The sequence below is a fragment of the Lichenostomus cassidix genome, chromosome 1Aa (assembly GCF_008360975.1).
Source record: "Lichenostomus cassidix isolate B80296 chromosome 1Aa, HeHo_3.0, whole genome shotgun sequence".
Lineage (NCBI taxonomy): Eukaryota > Metazoa > Chordata > Aves > Passeriformes > Meliphagidae > Lichenostomus > Lichenostomus cassidix.
Window position 1 is genome coordinate 45519436 of NC_139480.1, and position 19203 is coordinate 45538638.

General features: G+C 40.3%; 1 protein-coding gene across 2 annotated transcripts in view; it reads right to left on the minus strand.

Moving 5' to 3' along the window:
- The window catches only part of SLC5A8 (solute carrier family 5 member 8), a 28670-nt gene that overhangs the window by 4128 nt on the left and 5339 nt on the right, over positions 1–19203 (minus strand). For both annotated transcript variants that reach the window (XR_014848644.1, XM_085047275.1), the window contains exons 3-14: positions 17717–17768; positions 16120–16187; positions 15106–15260; positions 13558–13698; positions 10014–10143; positions 8639–8727; positions 7235–7347; positions 5843–5910; positions 5461–5547; positions 4240–4433; positions 2959–3062; positions 1174–1259 (exon numbers count right to left, since the gene is read on the minus strand). Coding sequence is in view for 1 of the 2 variants with exons in the window: in XM_085047275.1 (XP_084903401.1) it covers positions 1174–1259; positions 2959–3062; positions 4240–4433; positions 5461–5547; positions 5843–5910; positions 7235–7347; positions 8639–8727; positions 10014–10143; positions 13558–13698; positions 15106–15260; positions 16120–16187; positions 17717–17768 (1287 nt within the window). In the remaining variant the exon portion in view is untranslated. The remainder of the gene's footprint in view (positions 1–1173; positions 1260–2958; positions 3063–4239; positions 4434–5460; positions 5548–5842; positions 5911–7234; positions 7348–8638; positions 8728–10013; positions 10144–13557; positions 13699–15105; positions 15261–16119; positions 16188–17716; positions 17769–19203) is intronic.

Here is a 19203-nt window from a genome sequence, read left to right on the forward strand (position 1 = left end):
GATATGTCACCACCAGGTCTTTGAGCTATTGACTCCCAACCCTTCATCCTTGCCCCATCTTTGACAGGAAGAACAAATTAACATGCATCATTGCTTTGATGTTGCATTTCTGTTAAATATAATGAGATGTTGAGCTCTTCACATGCAGAAAGTTGCCCTGATTTTTTTATCTCATCAACTTTCTGCATTATTTGTGATGCCAGCCACTAAGGCATCAGCTCCTAGCCATATAAGAGGCAGATACTTGTTTCTAACTCCAGGCATAAAATAAGTATGGTTGTGGACATTAGCTTCCATGTGGGTGGTGGATTGTTTTGGTTTTTTTTCTTAAAGACTTCAGGGATTAAGTCCCCAGATAGCAGAAACAGATGTTGACCCCTTAAAGACAGTGAATGACAGTAACTGGATAGTCGATCTCTGGTACTGACATGAGCAAACAGCATTACAAGTGTATGGTAAAATATCCCTTTCTTTCACTGGTGTTCTTATCCAGAACTGAAGTACATAGGATCATACTAGGAGTTGTCAGTATAGAGGAAAAACTGGACCATCTTAAAGATATGATTATTGCCTATACTGCAGCACTTGAAAAGCACTGAACAAAACTGAGCTTGAATGTTAAGCTGATAATATTGACTGAAAAGTGATCTGCAGTTTATTTTTTAAAAAAAATAGCTCCCCTGTATTCTCCCTTCTAAGGGATGGTAGTACCCAATACTGTTCCCCTTTTTTCTTAGGGTGGGAGCTAGCAAACAGACATACTGACTAGAAATGTTTTCTCTCAAACAGTAGCAAAGTTACAAAAAAATTCAGACCTTAGATAATGTTCACAAAAAAAGGAAGCTTTGCTGTGTCCAAATTGCGCCTTGTGGCAGCTTCCCAGAGGCCAGTTAGAGAGTATTTTAGCAGAAACATGGAGAAAACTGTCCCTTTTCTCAGTTGCTGCTCTGTTGTTAACTGAGGTCAAGCTGTGACAAAACACAGCTTCCTTGCTTACAGCAGCTGCCTTACTCCAACCTGCCTTGTGCTCTGCTACTGCCTTCAAGCAAATAGTCATACCAGGCAGCATCAGGTGCTATTCATCCTGACTGGAAAAAAGTAAGCCAGAGGCTGTTTGCCTTTGTCCCAAGGAGGAAAGGTTGATTTAAATCAGAGATGCACAATTACACTTACTTTCTCCGTTTCAGACCGCGAGAAGTTGGACAGGAAATCTTCCTTGGTCAGCAGGAATTTACGATCCGTGTTCTGCTTTAGTCCTCCTACAAATTAGGCAGGTTTCAGTCAGTCAGCTTTACTTGTGCAAACCATGTGTCAGACCCCAGCTATGTGCACCAGGCCAGGCAGGCAGGACAGTCATGCAGCAAAAGCCTTCAAGCAATCACAGCCTTAGGGATCATTTCTTTACAAAGACATGTACCCTGCACCTCTCATTATATAAAATGATCCCTCAACGTCTATTTGAAATGCCTTAGCTATTTCCCAGTTTCCTAGATCCTCCTCAGATTTCCTATTTTGGACAAAAACTGAATCTGGCAATCACCAGAAAAGAATGAATGCCACACCGTGATGTCTAGGACTACTTTGCAGTCCAGGAGCTGTGGCACCAAGTGCTACACTGAACCCCAGCTCTCAGCTCCCTGTCAGCAAGACTCCTGTCTCCAAACTCACCAGCAATTTTTATAGTGAATTATTTAAGGGCAGCCCCAAGATGGGGGGATGAGGGTTAATGGAATGTTTGGGCATTTTTAAGGCATGGAAGATTAGCTATTCCTGTGAGGGAAACAAAAGAGATGTAGGTGCTGGGAATTAGCTCTGATTGCCACCTGAGGCTTAAGTGGGACCTTGCTCCACAAGAAGCAGGATGACAATGTGGCTGGGATTAATTTTGTGCTTTGTTTTTTGGGCTGAGTATTTCTCATCTGGATTTAGTGAGTTATTTTGGTTTTCATGCTTTATTTCATGGCCTGTAGGTAACCTGATCCCTACCTGGTAAAAATTAAAATTTGGCTACAAGCATCACTATAGCAATGGGAAAAGTATGTGCTTGGAAAAAAGTGGGGAGCAAATCTTATGAAAAATGAGAAGAAAATGGTAGAAATATAACCTGTGCTTATTAGTTGCAAGGCATAGGGAGGTTAATGGAAGTGAGTTTGTCCACTGAGTTTGGAGTTTCATAGTCCTGGAGCAGTTGTGAATCAGTCTAAGCATTTTAAATCTACCAGCCTCAAAGACGAGGGCTGTTATATGAATCTGGCTGAGGGTACTGGGTAAAGCTGTGAGAACAGCTGCTGCTTTGGTGTTTCTGCCATGCATGAGGTGAATGACAAGTGTACTTTGCATCTGACCTGGATGCAAAAGTAGCGAGGCCACAGGCTGGAACTGAACTCCCTGCTCTTACCCATGGCATGCTGCTTTTTCCCTTTGCACAAAAGTATTGGGAAACTGAGAAAGAAGCTAAAATAGCCATGCAGAAGATCTACAGCTCTTAGGCATGTTCTTGAGGAATGTGGTGAAAAGCATGCACTCTATGGATGCAGGCAACACTCCTGAGTGCTCTGAACTCACTCAAAGTAAAAATGCTTTTGTCCTCCAGAAGCTTGGGTGTATATCCTTGCTTGGGGTTGTTGCCATGTTCAGGGACAACTCTTAAACCTCCAGCCCCTGCAAGCATCTAATAAAACAGGAAAGACAGATGTCTTTTTTTTCTTTTTTTGTCCCTTAGGTTTAAAATTATGCTGAAACTTTTTCTCCTTAGAAACTTGCAGTGACTTTTGCTGTGAGCAAAGACCAGGAGTGGGATGCAGAAGGGCTGAGGGGAGGAAATTAGATTTAGGATTGTAACATTTACAAAGTGTTTGCAATAGGTTACTGGCACTTCCTGCGGCAGTGACAGCTCTCAGGACATCTTAGTTTGAAAGAGATCTCAGACACATTCAATCACAGCTCTGGAACTAGTACCTGTTAGGAGGCTGATAATTATTCCCACAACTACTGTGACAAGTGTCCCAAGAGTGCTGAAGTAGAGATAAGACAAGGAATACCAGTTGTCTGCCAGGGCAGGTCTGAAATAAAGCAGAAAAAGTGTTAATCTCTTCTTTCCTGCTCCAAACAACTTGAAAATGTCTGTTTCCATACAGTGGATAAATACAGAGATACTTCTGAACCAAGCGACCTGGTAATCTTGAGCTACCTCCATACAGTAATATGTGCACTGAAAATTTGTTCCAAAATTTGCAGAACAAGTTCCTTTGCAAGAGATGAGGCTAGTCAGTACAGTGAGGCAATGCATGAGACAGAGCAGGTAAAACAGGACAGTCCTGTCTCTGCTGTGAAACTAGTGCACAGCTGAACACTCCAGTATCCGGGTGAAGGGATAATTTTTTAGCAAGGGTGATGTTATTTAAAGGAAGGGACACCAAACAAAACAAGGAAATCAACCCCATGCATCTCTAAACAGCCAGAAACAATAGAGCAATTGTCTTTACACCTTATTTCGTTCTCCCTGACTCTGTGCTCTGTTGCAATAGGTGCTTCCCTGCAGCCAGGAGCAATGCTGGAGGGCTCATGTGAGAGGTGTGGTATATGAAACTGGAAGTTGGGCACCCGGGTGTGTGTCAGGGTATCTCTAGATTGTACAATGCTCTAAGGTGTAAGGATTTGGAAACCCCAGAAAAGTGGTTTATCAGCTTATTTCTGTTCCTGCTGTTCCCTACATTGTCATTCATAACTGTTAAACTTAATTGTGATCATCCAGAGTAAGATATTTAGCAGTTGCAGAGCAGATGAAATCCCTTATATTGTGCTCACTCTGAATGTACTAAATAGAACTATTCTGCACAGACAAGTTGCTTAGGTAGAGCTGCTAACTGGCATTTTGCCCTTTAACTGCCTACTACTTTAATTCATGTGACAGATTGTGGAAGTTAATCCAATAATTATAAATGATATCTTCATTTAAAACTGTGGTCCACAGTTAGGCATATCCAAGCCTTTGGAATCAAATATTGAACTGAAGCTTTTCAGATCAAGAGGAAGATTCACTTTCATTTCTGTTGTGACATAACTCAGACAAACTTTACTCAGAGAGGGAAAAAAAATCAGAGAAAATTGCTGCATCTCAAACAGCATGGTAGATAAACCAAAGAAAGACAGTGATAGTAACCCAAATGCTCTGCAGATGTTCATGTTGCTTTAAAAAAAATATATGTTTTGTTGACTGCACTTGATGAACTCATTTACCTCTCTGCAGCTGGTGTGCTGAAAACCGTTGTAAATGGAATTTCTGTTGATGTTAAATTTCCTGAGGATATATTACAGCCTGCAGTTGAGAGATATAGTGGCTTGGTCCTCTCTGGAAGTGGAGGATAAATCTGAGATCCAATTCCAACCCAAAGTGAAATAGTGAAGCCACTGACAAGACCCACAAATGCCCCCTGCAAAACAAAAAGTGAAACTTGGATTTACTTGAAAACTAAAAGATATTTGAAAGAAACAACTAGAAGACTAAGAAACAGTCAAGATAATGTACACTATAGTCTCCATTGCAGAAATTAAGTATACATTTGGGAAGAGATGGCGACTTTATTTCATTCCTGTTTTAGCAAAGTGTTTCCTCACAGATCCTGAGCATGCCTCTTTTTCTTTGGCCACTAGGTCTTCACACTCAAAGGATAACTTTGGCCTGCATGGTATATGGGAAAATCCTGCTTTATTTGAAGCCCTCCTTAAACAAATACAGAAGCAATTTTTCAATTTTCTCATGTGACCTGTTTTAGTAAAAAGTCTCTCCTGTGTCAGGAGGCAGGTGGGGTTTTGGCTGACAGCTAGTAATTTTAAAAATTTTTTTACTTTAGTGTATATATAAAATTTGCAACTGCAAAGAGGTAAAGATTAGTGATCAGTGAACCTGGCAGGATTACTATTTAGTAATCCTGTCAGACTAACCCATGGATCATATTAACAAAGTTCATCAAATCCTTTATTTGATGGAATAGGTTTTTCCTCTGGAAATGATGATTTTACAATACAGAAGCACTCTGAGAATACCCCAGTCTGGTCTGCAAGTGCTTAGGCCCCATTTTCCTGGCCTGATCCCCTTTTGCTCAGACAGGCCAGCATTTTCCGAACCTACTGGCTGTTCAGCTACATCTCAAGATGCATTGTCCCTGCTCCTAAAACTGGTTTTAAGAAATCCTTGTCAAAGTTTCACTTTTATTCAGATTATTTTTCCCCATCTGGACATCTAAATCTCTCTATGGGATGGAAATTCAAGTTCTTATGCAGCTCTGTTCATTGTTTCTTTGGGATAAGGAAGAAAGGAAGAGAGGGGAAAGGTTCTCATGGAAAGTACCAAAGACATCTCTCTTGCTGCCCAACATCGGATTATTGGTGGGAGAAGGGGAAGGAGATGCCCCAAATTATCAATAAATTTTGCATGAACAGGTCTAAATTTCTACTTACAATTCCATTTGCAAAGGAGCAGAGGATTCCCAAGGCAAACAGTCCTAAAAGGGGGCCACCAACCATGCCAAAAATGCTGAGCGCTGCCTGAGGAAGGAAGAAAGTCTGCTATCAGGTGCTGTGCAAGGAAGGTAAAGCCTCCAAAGTGACAAGGGAAGATGCTGAGGAAGAAATTATGAGACTTTTTGGAGTAGTGTGTATTCAGCTGCCAGGATTTGATATAGTTTTATGGGTGCCTAAAACAGAGGCTGAGCCATGGGCAGTTTCACATCGGCACCCAACAAAGAATGAAAACTAATCTCATAATGGTTTCCAGCAATTATTTTCTTACATAATTTATTCTGGGTCATTCAACATAGGCATAAAAAAGCTGTCTACCTACCTGCAACAAGGCTCCCAGAAGAGATGCCAGTGCAGCCATAGCAATGCAGACTCCACCATAAAACAGGCCTGTGTGTGAAATGCACAAAGTTTGAATCTGCCAAAGTTTGAAAATCACTAATGGAAAAGTTTCTGTCTAACCCAGCATGGCCCCAACATCTCCCAAATAAATGTGTTTACATCAGGATTTTTCCCAAGAGAGCCTGAATTGGCCAAAAGGTCAGGTTTCTGTTTACATTAGGAAGAGATCATGCAAACTTGACAACATCCTCTTTCTGTGTATTACTAAAGATTAGTTAATAAATGGCAGCCATATGGATTAGTCATAGTGGCAATAACCCACTTATTGTTCATATTTCTCAGCTGATCTCCTGTGTAATTCCCCTTATTTTGAGGAAATTATTTTTGCTTCTCAGTCTAAAGTCTAGGGAGCAAGAAAGTAAATGCTGGCAGATTACCAGGACCTGGCACAGTGACAGAGAACACTCCAGGTCACCAGGACACAGTGTCTCTTTCCAGGAGCCGTAACACTGGCTTACTTGTTTTCTCCCACCTCTGCCCCTGAAGAGTTTCAGTGCTCTAGCAAGAGGTTAATCTCACTGTTCATTGTGATGTGTCAGACAACTCGTTGTACGACAAACAACAATTTTGGCATAAGCATTGTTTGCAATCTTTAAGAAACTTCTCTCAGGTGAAAATATTTAATACTTGTGACCCCCCCCACCAGTCTACCAGTCTGCCATGCTCACTGGTATGGGCTGTGACACCATGCTGGGACTGAGGTATTTCCATGCTTACTACAAACATTTTCTTGGGGTTCACCTGCAGCTGGTCACACACAGTACAACTAGAAGAGATGGCAATTGCACTTCACAGATTTAAACCATCTGCTCAGCCTAGTTCTGATTTCTTTGAGCTACAATACGCAGAGGAGCTAAACAGAGTGACAGTCTGCGAGTATATCAGAGAACATGTGAAATTTCTTGTTCTCTGGAGTATTATTGTGTTGCAGTGCTATTGCTTGAATATCAATTCAAAAACATTGTTATGAAACTGCTTCCTTTGCTTCTCATTTTTGACAGATGAAAGAAAAATTGCAGGTGTTTAAGTCAGAGATATCTCACTTTGTAGAACTGCAAATCAATACTGAACACAGATGCAATGCATCTTTTCTTATTAAAGACCAGACAAGATGGTTTTGTTTTTCCCTTAAACTCACTTGTCCCCCATTTGCGTAAAACCTACGTAGCTGATCTTGTCTCCCCCAAATTTTGCACCAACATAGTCCCATTGGTGTGAATTACTTACTCCTGACATACACTGTCATAAATAAGATCTGAATCAAGCCCTCACTTCGTAAAGCAAAAGCAGAAAAGGTGTTTTCTAGACATACTCATCCCCATGGAAATCCATGACAGCTGCTTTTCAGAGAGCGATTTGAAGTTGGGCTTAATGAGGTCTTCAACAGTCACAGCAGCCAGAGCATTGATGCTGGAGGACACCGTACTACAGAAGGCAAGATTTATACAATTTTTTATATCTTAGAAGCTGAAATCATAGGTAACAGGTAGATTACTGGCACAGAGAAACTGCCGCTGTTTAGAACAGTGTCAGACAACTACCGGAACTGTTACATTGGTTGTAATAACTTATTATTCCAGGTGACTCAGTTAACAGCTTAGAAAAATTGTTTAAAGTAATTATGCTTGGTGAAGACAAGAAACATAGTGATGAAAAGTTGGGTTGGGCCTGGAGAACTGAACAGAAATATTTATTACATATGGCTAGGCTGTAAACAATACTGGCATACATGATACCTTCACAAATTATTTACAGTATCTATCTGGGTAGGTAAAATTCCCACATCACTGATCACTTTTAATGCACTCTCAGAGGAGGGTTTAGATAACTGAATTATGGTCATCAAAAAATTAGGCATCTAGTCCAAACTGAATTACTGCAGGCTCTCTGTGGGGTCAGACAAACCCACACTCCTAAGGCACAAAGCCAGGTGATCCTTTGGCTATGCAAGACACCAACTTTTCTTCAGCACGTGAAAATAAATATTTTGGCTGTTCCCTCTATTTATGTAGCTACAAGATTTCAGAAAAAAAAAAAAAAGAAATTATTCTGGTGTCACATTCATAAATTCCTTCATTTTTATCTGCTTATTATTGTTCAGAGCCTTTCTTATGGGAGACAATGTTTCTTAAAGATACTCCTTGTGAAAGCTGAACAAGACAGTCCCCAGTATGAGACAGAAGGTTAGCAATCTGTCTCCTACAGTAAAAATATATAGTGATTGTTGTTTCATGAGATTCATTCAAGATGACTGGAAGCCCAGGAACTGTGGAAAAGAAGTCTCTAAAGATCAGGGGTGAGGAAAGGCAGATGGCTTTAAAGCTATGAAGGTTTGAAACTGGAAAATTAAAGATGAGCAAAAGGAAATTTCCCCAAACTGTAGCTACTCAATGTAACCACCCATTTATAATACTCAAAAATTCCCACAGCAGAGGGACTTTAAAAGCACAGAGAAGGATTTGTTAGTGTTTTAAATTACATGTGGCTAGCTGTTTCCTCGTGTGGTTAGCAGGGAACTCCAAACAGCTTTGAGTCCTAGGACCCAAATACTGGAAACCCAAATACTGGATTTTTAAGCTGTATCATCAAATACGTTATAGTGCTTTTTTTAGAGAATACAACTTAGCTAGACAAAGAAATTAAGTACAAAAGTTTTAATACAAATGCAACTTCAGCTCCAACAGAAAAAATAGTAGTTTCCAAATTATTAAATTACCTTAATGTCCCACTGTAGGCACTAGCCACAAAAAGCCCTGGCACTCCTGGAAAATCACGCAGGATATCCAGCACCAGGTATGGCATTAGCTGAAAAATTCAAGTTAAGAAGCATTAGTATCTGGCCCTAATTATTAATTTTATCACTGTATTGTTTTTATTACAGCCTTCTCACTGGCATTCTGTTCAGCTGCTCTAATTTTTAATGTCCTATCTTGCTCTATTTATTGGTTTTCTACAGACTAGAAATACTAGAGATACAGACTAGAGATACAGAGAAGCTGTTGAGATCAATTTCCTTATTGAATACTGTGTGTCATTTTTGGACCTTTGCAAGACTTGAGTGCTGGAAAGAGAGAGGAATTTCAAGATTTTCTTCCTGCGAACCATTTTTTTTTTTCACAGACAAGTTGATACTTTTAGTATCTTGCTTCCAGCTTCCACCAAGTGAATTTGACTGACAGGAAAACCTTAACTTCCTTCTGGTTTCCACCTTGGCTTTTATTTTATTCTACCCTTAAAGAGCAAGTGGTCCTGCCTCAGGTGCTCCATTGTTTGTGCTCTTCTCCTGGCTTTCCAGCTGCTGTCCATTGGAGTTTTATGCACACCCTGCGATTATCTTAGGCTAAAACACACAAATAAAACTTATTTGATTTCCTTGGGCCCTGACTCTGGACAGTCTCTGGGCTCACAGAACTCTTGCTCCTCAGGAAAACCTGCTGCTAGAGGTCTAATTAGGGAGTGGTCACCATCAGTGATGAGGTGGTTTCTCTGCAGAACAGTTTTACTGCCCATCTCTCCCCTGAAGGAGGGAAGGATTCACCATCCCTACCAAAGAACTGCCTGCTGCTAGCCTTCCTGCAGGTGTGTGCTTTGGGCACAAGTATGTTTTGAATCTGAAAAGGCTTTTGCCTTCATCAGCACAGAGCAGTTTAGATTGGATGACACAAAGCAGCTCAGCAGGACCCACAGACACTCACGAGGGAACTGCTGCTCTGTTCCTCTCTCTTCTCTTCAAAGCAGTTTCATGCAATGCTGGCACTCCTGAGCCCATTTTGGGTGAAAACTCCAAATATTTGCAGAGGTGGGTGGACTGAGCGCTCTCCACATTGTAGGTCTCCCTGCTGCCCATTTCACCAAGCACTGAGGGACTTGCAGCTCCAGGATAGCTGGGGGATGCAGGGACTAAAGAGTGCCAAGGATGGATCTGCTGCTTTCTCCAGGTTATTCCCTCCCACTGTGGTCTCAGCCTGACACAGCACTCCAGCATGTCACTTTTTCCAACCCCCTGACTCTTGAGCTGCCTTTGTCTGGTTATTATGGCTGCAGAGGAAGGATACCCTCTCACCACCTTCCCCTGACATGTGGAGCCCTACCTGGTCGAGTGCCGACACCTGGTTGGCTGTCCATGGGTCGCAGTCCTTGTAGATGGAGTAGAGGGCCAACCCACACAGTGTAGAACAGACCAGGATCACCCAGAGTCCCACCAGGTTGATGTAGAGGGACCTGCACATGGAAAACACCATGTCAGAACTCAACATCCCACAAAAGACCCTGCCAGAGCCAAGCAAGGAAGTGCCTGTGTCCACACTGAGGTAGTCACCATATGACTCCCAGCATTTCACCTAGAGTAAGATCACATTTCTAAATGTACAAATGACACTTCTTGTTTTGGTGTCACAGCCTGAGCCCTCGTCCCCTGACAATGCAGATGATGGGAGCGATACAGCAATCCCCACATTTCATCACATATACACGTTGCACATTGCAGGCAGTGGGCCAGAGGATACTCTTTCCCCCATGCCACACCCCTTGACAAACCCCAAGCAGATTTGTAAGGCGGGGTGCCCCAGATCCAAGTGTGGGGTACCTTACAGTCAGCACCAGCACTCCTTTGCCTCTGGTGCTGTAGTATCGTGCTTGCACAATGTTGGAGTTGTCCTTGTAAAGCTACAAACCTCCCATTTCCTCCTGAGAGTCTCTGTGGGAGGCAGCAGTGAGGCACTGGGGCCAGGGACCTGGTCTGGAGCTGCCTCTGGCTGCCACTTCCAGAGAGCAGGGATTTCTCAACAAGCCCAAGGCTTCCCCTTTAGGAACTAAACAACTTGAAGTCTAGTGCCATCCAGAAATTCCATCACCTCCCCATATCCTGATGTGAGCTTCAGCTAATGGAGAAACCAGGAATGTGTTTTCATCAGGTATTAATGCTGCCTTTGCCACACAACAGGCAGCTTCTAGTGGCAGTGAAAAACACATTGTTCTCCTTGCCCAGTGAGGGCTTTTGCTTTCCATCTAACTCTCTGGTTTTCTCAAATGTTTCTAAGCTCTTTTAATGTCTCCTGGGTCACAAAGTTTTTGGTATGTCCAAGGTCACAAAGTTCTTCTCATCTACAGTGGTCAGTTCAAGCAAACATACCCACTGGGAGCTAAGCCTTGAAAAACAGTGTTCCTTTCCAGCAGTTGCCTCCTTGTCATCTGTGTATCGCTGATAGTGATTTAACTTCCTGACAGATCACATACCCTGGACCTGTGCCAATTGGTAAGACCTCCTCTGGGAGGACCTTTGGTTTCTGTGCAAATATATCTATGCTTGCAGTGCTTCAGGAGGCTTTTTTGTGCTTTCACTTCCCAAGAAGGCAGCAGCCTTTGTATTTCTCTAGAGAACCAGCAGGATGAATGAAGAAGTAAACCTAACTTTACAGGCCTTGTTGGACATTGAAATGGACATTTTCAGAAAGACATAAAGTAGATTAACTAATTGAACTATCAGTTTTATACAAGAGAAAAGTTATTGGCAAGCACAATGTAAACTCTTAAAAAAGACATATATAAATAAAAGCTGATTTACACATAGTAGGGGAAACTGCATTTTTGCCTTGTATTTGCCATTAGAGGTAGTCTAAACACAGAACAAACAGCATTTTAAATTTCTCTCTTAACTAATTTAGTAAAAATGAAGCAGTCCTCCTCTCATAGATGCTTATGTATTGATTGGATGTCTTGCATCTATTTAGCTGAAGCCGTTAATGCATTGGCTTAATCTATGTTGAGATATAACACCCAGAAACGGACTTAGCACAAAATTTAACTAGGAATAAAATTAATCCAACTCTTTTGAAGAGATGTAATAGAAGAATTAGCCCAGAGCCTACAGTGAAGATTAGAAAGTCAAGAGAAACACACAGACACAAAATTAATTATTTGCCTGAATCCAGCAATTCTTATTTTTAAACTGTGTCAGTGTTTGACAGAGAGCTGGTTTTTTCCTTCCGATTTACATCCCAGCTCATGGTACACCCTGTGACTAAGCACTGGAGAATAATAATTGTAGCAGTATTGGAGGGAGGTGTTTCCATTAATTCTGCCTTAGTAACACAGGGTGGAGTTTGGGTGAAGTAGGCATTGTGACTGAGGAAAGCTTATTTTCAATTGTCTGGCTCTAAGACTTTAAGCACTGCGACATGTCAGCTGATGACCTTGAAAGAAAAGTTGAGAAAAATGTGTTAGTAGCCCATATTTGTCTGATAGTGTAGCTCTCCTGCTCTGAGTGCCTCTTATCATTCAGATATAAGCATTATGTTCAATTTGCCTAGTGATTGTTTGAAGATGACAGCATGTTCTCCTACCTACTGGTGTTTCTTGAATGGAGTGAAATCCTTTACCAAAGCCTGAGAAAATTCCTGTTCTTGTGCCACTGTTAAAGGCCTTCCAAAACCCGCAAGTTGGGATCTGTGAAGGAGTTATTTTCTGAGCTCTGATGTGTTACTGTGCTGTCTCTTAAAAAGCCTTACAGTAAATGGCACAGGGGTACAAAATGCTGTTACTTTGACCTGATGACATTTTGCGCTTCTGTGTACAGATTAAATGGCAATAAGAGGTACAGGCCAACAAAGCGACCTGCCAGATGTGTTTAATGATATTTGCAAATAAACTAGACAGTCACCACAGAATGGTAGTGTTTATAGCTGTGACAAGCTGCAACTGTTACACAAAATGATTTCTCCATGCCGAAGAAATACCTTGCACAAGTAAGATGCCATGGAGTCCAACCACCCATGCTAGCAGGACAAGGCTCTACTGATTAAGGCTCTGCAACCATTAATATGACAGCTATAAATTTCATCCAACCCCCTACAGAACCAGATAGCTTCCAGCCCTGTCACTGTACCACAGAATGGTGGAATGTATAGAGACCATAGTTATGATGCGTGCTTCAATATTTCTTGTATAAACGGACCTCATGAGATTGCTAGCAATTCTTAAATCCTGAGCTGTGAACTGATGAAATGATAGTAAAGATAAAGGTAAGAAAAAAGAGCTAGTAAATATACTCCATTCTAGAGCAAAGGATCATCACAAATGTTTACATTCAAGGAAAACAGAACCCTCTGCCAGTTTCCACAGTTAATTCCTTAAAAAATATGTCATGATTATTATGAACACAAAATACACAATTCCTCAGCAATTTTATCACTGAATAAGGCATTTCTGGATTTTCTCCCACCTATATTCATTGTTATGGAAAATTTTTTTTAGTCTTTACTTATGCAAAATCCCCACCCAATGATTTAGGTTTAGTAGAGTAGCAATCCAAGATATTGTCTTGATATGACTTCAGCACAAGTACTATAATATTTGATCTTTAAGTTGCTAATAAACTTCATGCAGCTATTTCTGTGCGAGAATACTGGCACAGTGAAACATTCAGGCACAAAGTTCAATGTTATAGCAATCACATACAATTCATGTACCAGGACTTACTGTGCCCAATTTCTTCTACCACAAAACAGAAGGCAAAAGTTGTTATCCTTTACAAATGAAATTTATGCAGACAAAATAGCCCCACATTCCTTTTATAAAAATCTCTCTTATAAAGAACAGCCACAGCTAAATTCAGACAGTTACTGCAGACAGACTTACAATTTTGCGTGGAATCTGTTTTTGCATGCAATGTATCTCTGGACTTGAGACTGGTTAACCCCATATATACCAGTCCATGTGAAAGTGCCACCTATGACAATCGTCCAAAAGGTGTGCCTTTGCAAAGGATTGGGATTAAAGCTGAAAGGAGAGGAAAAAGAGACAACAAATTCAATAATGAAAGTCTTATTAGTATATAAAGACCTTAATGCATAGAAGAAATAATTTCTCTGTGCTTGTTCTAATACAAACTCTCTTATTTTGGACAGATTTTGAACATTAAGTTACTCTAACTTCATGTGAAGTCACAGAAACCAAATGTTAAAAGTCAGAGCTGATACCCTGAGCCAATGAAACACTCTGACCTGTCCAAAGGTAAAGCTGGAGAGATTTATTTGCCTATAAACTACAGTCTTATGGAAAGTTGTATGATGCCTGTGATGGTTGTGATGAAATGATGCTCCAGTAAAAAGTGTAATATAGGCTTATCTATCTTGCTTATCTAGAGGGACATCAGTCTAACTCCAGTATAAAAGAGTGTTTACAAGCCCAGCCTTTGTGGGTCATAAAATATTTTGCTAGTTTACCTCTAAGTGAATAGCAGATTTTAAGTGGCCATAAACAATTACTATTTTTAAATCATTCTTTAATATAGCAATAAACTATATTTATCTTGGTGAACACTGTAATATTATTTCACCTATTACATGACTTTATTCCTTTACTTTTTCCATCTGTGAACTCTGTGATTGGAAGAAGAATCAATGCAGTACAACCACTGCAAAATGAGCCAAACAGATTGAAAAAAATTACTGATCACAGGACAAAAAAATACTCACAAATGAATTACTTACTGAAGAACTGGGTGAAGAATTTTGCAGACCAACATGATTATTATTGTGGACTAATGGACAAAGGACAAATTGCAATACTTGTCATACTAAACTTTCACAAATAGCACTGGGTGAGGATTCTCAGAAGAATCTTGTATTTATCAAAGGTACAATAACTTTTTTACTTAAAATGGTCTTTGATTCAACATTGTTAGACTGAATATTCTTACACTTGTAATGTGAAATTTTTAGGCTATGATTACTTACAATAACGGAGGGTAAAATGCTATTAAAACTGCTTTTTTTTTTCTTTCCGGGAAAAGAAAAACATTTCCCTTTTTCTGATTAGACAAAAACTATTATTTTCCCATTTGTTTTGGTTCAGTCACTGAAATGCCAAATTAGCTGTCTGCAAATTGTAATTATAAATATGACTGTTCTCTCCTGTTAACCATTTGCTTTCAGTGGAATCAAAAATGTAGCCTTAAAACACCTACTTGACAAAGTAAAAAGGTTTTTCTCTTTACAGGATTTTGCATGGTGTAAAACCTAAAAAAATATCCCCCAAACTATGTAAGCTTGTTTAAAAATATACAGAAACTGGGTCACAACTTCTGCCTTCCTCCTCCTTCAGTAGCAGTTTAATTTCACACTTAGTCACATGGACTCCATTTGTAGGAATGAAGCAGCACATCCTCTGCAAGCACAAACTCACTCCCAGAAGTTTAATCTTCCTCCATGGTAGGAATCATTTACAATGCGTCCAATTCCCTCCTGAACCACCACAGCTCGTATAATCACAGATGAAAATCCTGCAACCATGATTCCAACCTGGAAAACGTCTGTCCACACCACTGCCTTCAGCCCGCCCTGCAGGAGGAACAGCACAGATCAGGTACAGCAAGGCAGCAGCACTCTTGCTTTGCACTCACATCCAACCAACAGAAGCATTACCATCCCTACTGTGCATGGTAGACTAATTTCATCCTCTTCTTTAATAGAACTGATTCTGTACTGGTGTCTTTAGGAATTGTCTTCTGGAACCTATTCAGGACATTCTGGCCCTTTTTGAAGTGCACTGGAATTTACTTTGGCAATACATATAGTTTAATCCTTCAGCATATAACCTGAGTCAGAAGTTTGTATCAAAAGATAAGTTTTCAGACAGTGCTCATCTCACTTATATACAGTACCGCTAACTCCAGAAGGTATAACATTCATCTGAATAAAAATAAACATGATTCAATCCAACATTTGCAAATACATTTGTCACTGAGATTCCGTTTCATCATTTCTAGACACTTGGTCAATTAACATTAATTAAAGACCAATCTGTTCATGCGGAATGTGCTATTTTCAGTGGCTCTATTCAATAACACAGAAGACTGTTGCAGTTGCACTGAGAAGGAATTTGATAAACTGGACAGCAAAACCCTACTGGATCAGAAGAAAAATCACAGGAGGATTTTTAGAAAGGGAGATCTACCTTTTTTGCTATTCTTTCAGTAACGACAAAAGTCTGAATGTATCATAACAGCAAAGATTTGAGTCACATGGTGGCTGCCTGTGCATCCCGAGAGGTCCCTGAGTGAATATGGTCCTCTGGCTACACCTGTAAAATGTAACTCCATGGGGTAACCTGATTATTAGGCTACTTTTTAATACATTGCATGTTTGATGTGAGTGATGAAAGGAACAGATTTTTCTCTCAGCTGAAGAGCCCACGTACCAGTGTGCAGTAGAATGTGCAGACCACGCCAGTCGCCACCACTGCGCCCCACAAGTCAAAGCCAGTGACTGAAAGGGAGGGAAATGGCAACAGTGTGAATGAGGCTCTGGAGACAAAACACTGACAGTCAATTATTGAAAAATGCTAGAAGTAAGTTAAATGCAAAAGTGTGAGGTAAAAATGGCAATGAAAATATTAGTGTCTAAACCAGGGGATTCACCCTAACCAGTTCTAAAAATGAAACGTGTTACAGATTTGGAACTGCAGAAGGTTGAGAGTTATTTCAGGATCTAGGAAGCTGTTTGTCTTTAATGTGAACCCTGCCAAACAACACATCCAACATGCCCCATCTCAGGAAGGTTCTAAAACAAGTCCTTCCTTGAAGCACCTGTGTAGTTGCTACCAAGCCCTTAGGCAGGGATTTAAGCAAGTAAACACTATGGGGGTTCTCCACAAAGGCAAGGTTGTTCAAGCATTGTCCGGAAGAATTGCATCAGAGTAAAAGCCTTTCTTTTTTTCTTCCTTCTCTTAAGGCTCTTATGTTTATGCCCTTCAACACTGTGCTGTGGTTGACATCCAGGCTGGCACTGCCACAACTTGGCAGTGACATGCTCACCTGCTGCCAGGCAGGGTGTGAGGGGACTCCCCAACAGATAGCTCAAGCTAATGAGAAACACTGAAACTAAACTAGTGAGAAACTGAAGTTATTCTAACTACGAGCCAGCTAAGTCATAGCTTGGTTTAGTATGTATTTGCAAGGCAAATATAAATACCAAAGACACAAAAACTGTGGTACTTACACACTGGAGGAAACCAGTATAGAGAGTGTTGAGTTTTTTCCTCCTTTTTGTTCAATGAACAAGGCAAAAAAACACATTCAATGAGGAGAAAAACTGTGACTTGATTCTAGCCAAAATGATTCATTTTTTATTTGTATTTTGTTATTCTCTTTTCTTGCCAAATGGACAAATTAATGGTGTCAGATTAAAAGTTTAATTTGGCTCCATATAAAAGCTTTTGCCCTTTTAGAAATGAATGTGGCTCATTTTCAAAGCAAAGAGTCATTGTAGTAGAAGTAGAAAATCCATTGAAGTAGAAAATAGAAATATTTAGCTTTGTAAATATCACAATAAACATCTTAAATTAAAGATCTCTTTGCTGTTGATTTGGTTTTCCTGCAAAAAGGACAGACCACATTAAACAGTTCCAGGCAGCCTGAAATCATATTTACAGGATTTTTGCCTTGCTCTCATCTTGAAGAATAGCACTTAACTAGGGGAATTAAATTTGTCTTTAGTGCCTGCATTACCTTCAAAATTTACTTAAGTCTTCTCAACTTTCCTGAATAAGCCATTGTCTACAGGTATTGCATCAGAGGTAGAGTAAATGAAAACTGGTTTTCCCATAAATCTCTTCGGTAATTCCTTACAGGTAGGGATTAACGGACTAAGATTACTGAATTCCCATTAAAAGACTTCACAGTTAAGCCTTGAGCTATATTTTCAGGTGTGCATTACCAAAACAACCCAACTATACCAGTACTATATGCAGAAGAAATTATATCACTAGAAGAACAGTTGCAATATATTCATCTTACCTTGATTTAGTGCTAAAGCTGGAGCATAAATGACAATACCAGTATATAAAGTCTAAAATGGGGAAAAAACAAAAGATCAAAATAAATGTAAATTCCTGGAAAGGTGATAGCTTTCTGAGATAATTTCTTTTCAAGCATTTACGTAGTCTGTATTTCCTAAATTCATAACTGTTGGCAAATATAATTCCAATTAGAAGATGAACGTCTGAGACTAATAAGGTCTGCAGTCTCACAGCCTAGCATTCTTAAAACAAATACCAGGGACTCTTAAATACAAAGTCCACCTTCATCTTCTCCTGGCTTTTATAATTAACTTATTTTATTCCTTCAAAACTGCAAAGGAAACAAGAGCAAAAGGAAGTTAATGAGGTTTACACATGGTTTGTCATGGAATCTATTATTATCATTTTCTCGGTCTTGAGATCAATATGCCTCTCACTATATAGCTATAATTCATGTGAGTAAGAACACAAAATATGATATCAATTATTCATTATGGATAGCATTATATGGAATTATGTAACCTTCATCCTGTAAAATGAAGCCATACATTATTATATTTTCAACCACAGTAAAGATACAGACAAATCAAGGAGCTACTCCATCTACTTTCATGGGCATAGTGAGATTCATACACTGATACAATTTCTTTATATATGGTTTTAAATTTTTTCATTTTTTATCACACTTATTGCTGCCACAAATTCAGTTGTGACATGGGTTAAGAGAACAGAGCTTGCAATGTGCAGATGACCTCTGTGAATGTCAGGGGTCTTGATCCAAAGCATCTAGACCACTGATAGGTTGTAAGCCGACGTGCATCAGCTTTCCGTGGCTGGACTCTTCTGATTTACAGGGATGGGATTTGGGCGCAGAAAAACAGCAGAATCAGATGTCATCCAGGATTCAGCCAGCTTCTGCCCTTCCTGCAAGCATCCATCCTAGGCACAGGCGGCAAACCAAAGCAGGATTGCTAACCACTGAATTACTCGCCATGGCTTTTGAGCAGATCAAATCCAGTCCCTGAGGTGGAGCTCTACCACATGGCCAGTGGCTATGCTGGAGACAGAGCCAAGAGGTAGGTGAAGTGAGAAGTTCTGCAGCTGTATGGGGAAATTCGCATGTAGAAGCTCTTTCACCCAGCCTAACCTAATTGCCCTGACCCCCTGCTGCACACCTGCTACAAGCACATGCCAGAACAGATAGTGGGGACATTGGGGAGATAGCTATTCCTACTTGTGTGCTACTCCCTGCCAGTGTGTGTGCAAGGCTGTTTCTCTCTGTGCCATGAGTCCTCTCTAGATTTTCATATATAGCTTGTATGGCAAGAAAGCTGCCAGTCCTGACCAGTCCCTGGTGATTATCTCCTCAGAAATACCTGCATCACTTCCCAGCCAGCTACTGACACCTGTCATTGACACTGAGTCAGTTTGACTTGCTGTCCATACAGTGACTGTCAGCATGTGCTGCTGAAATATGGAATCATA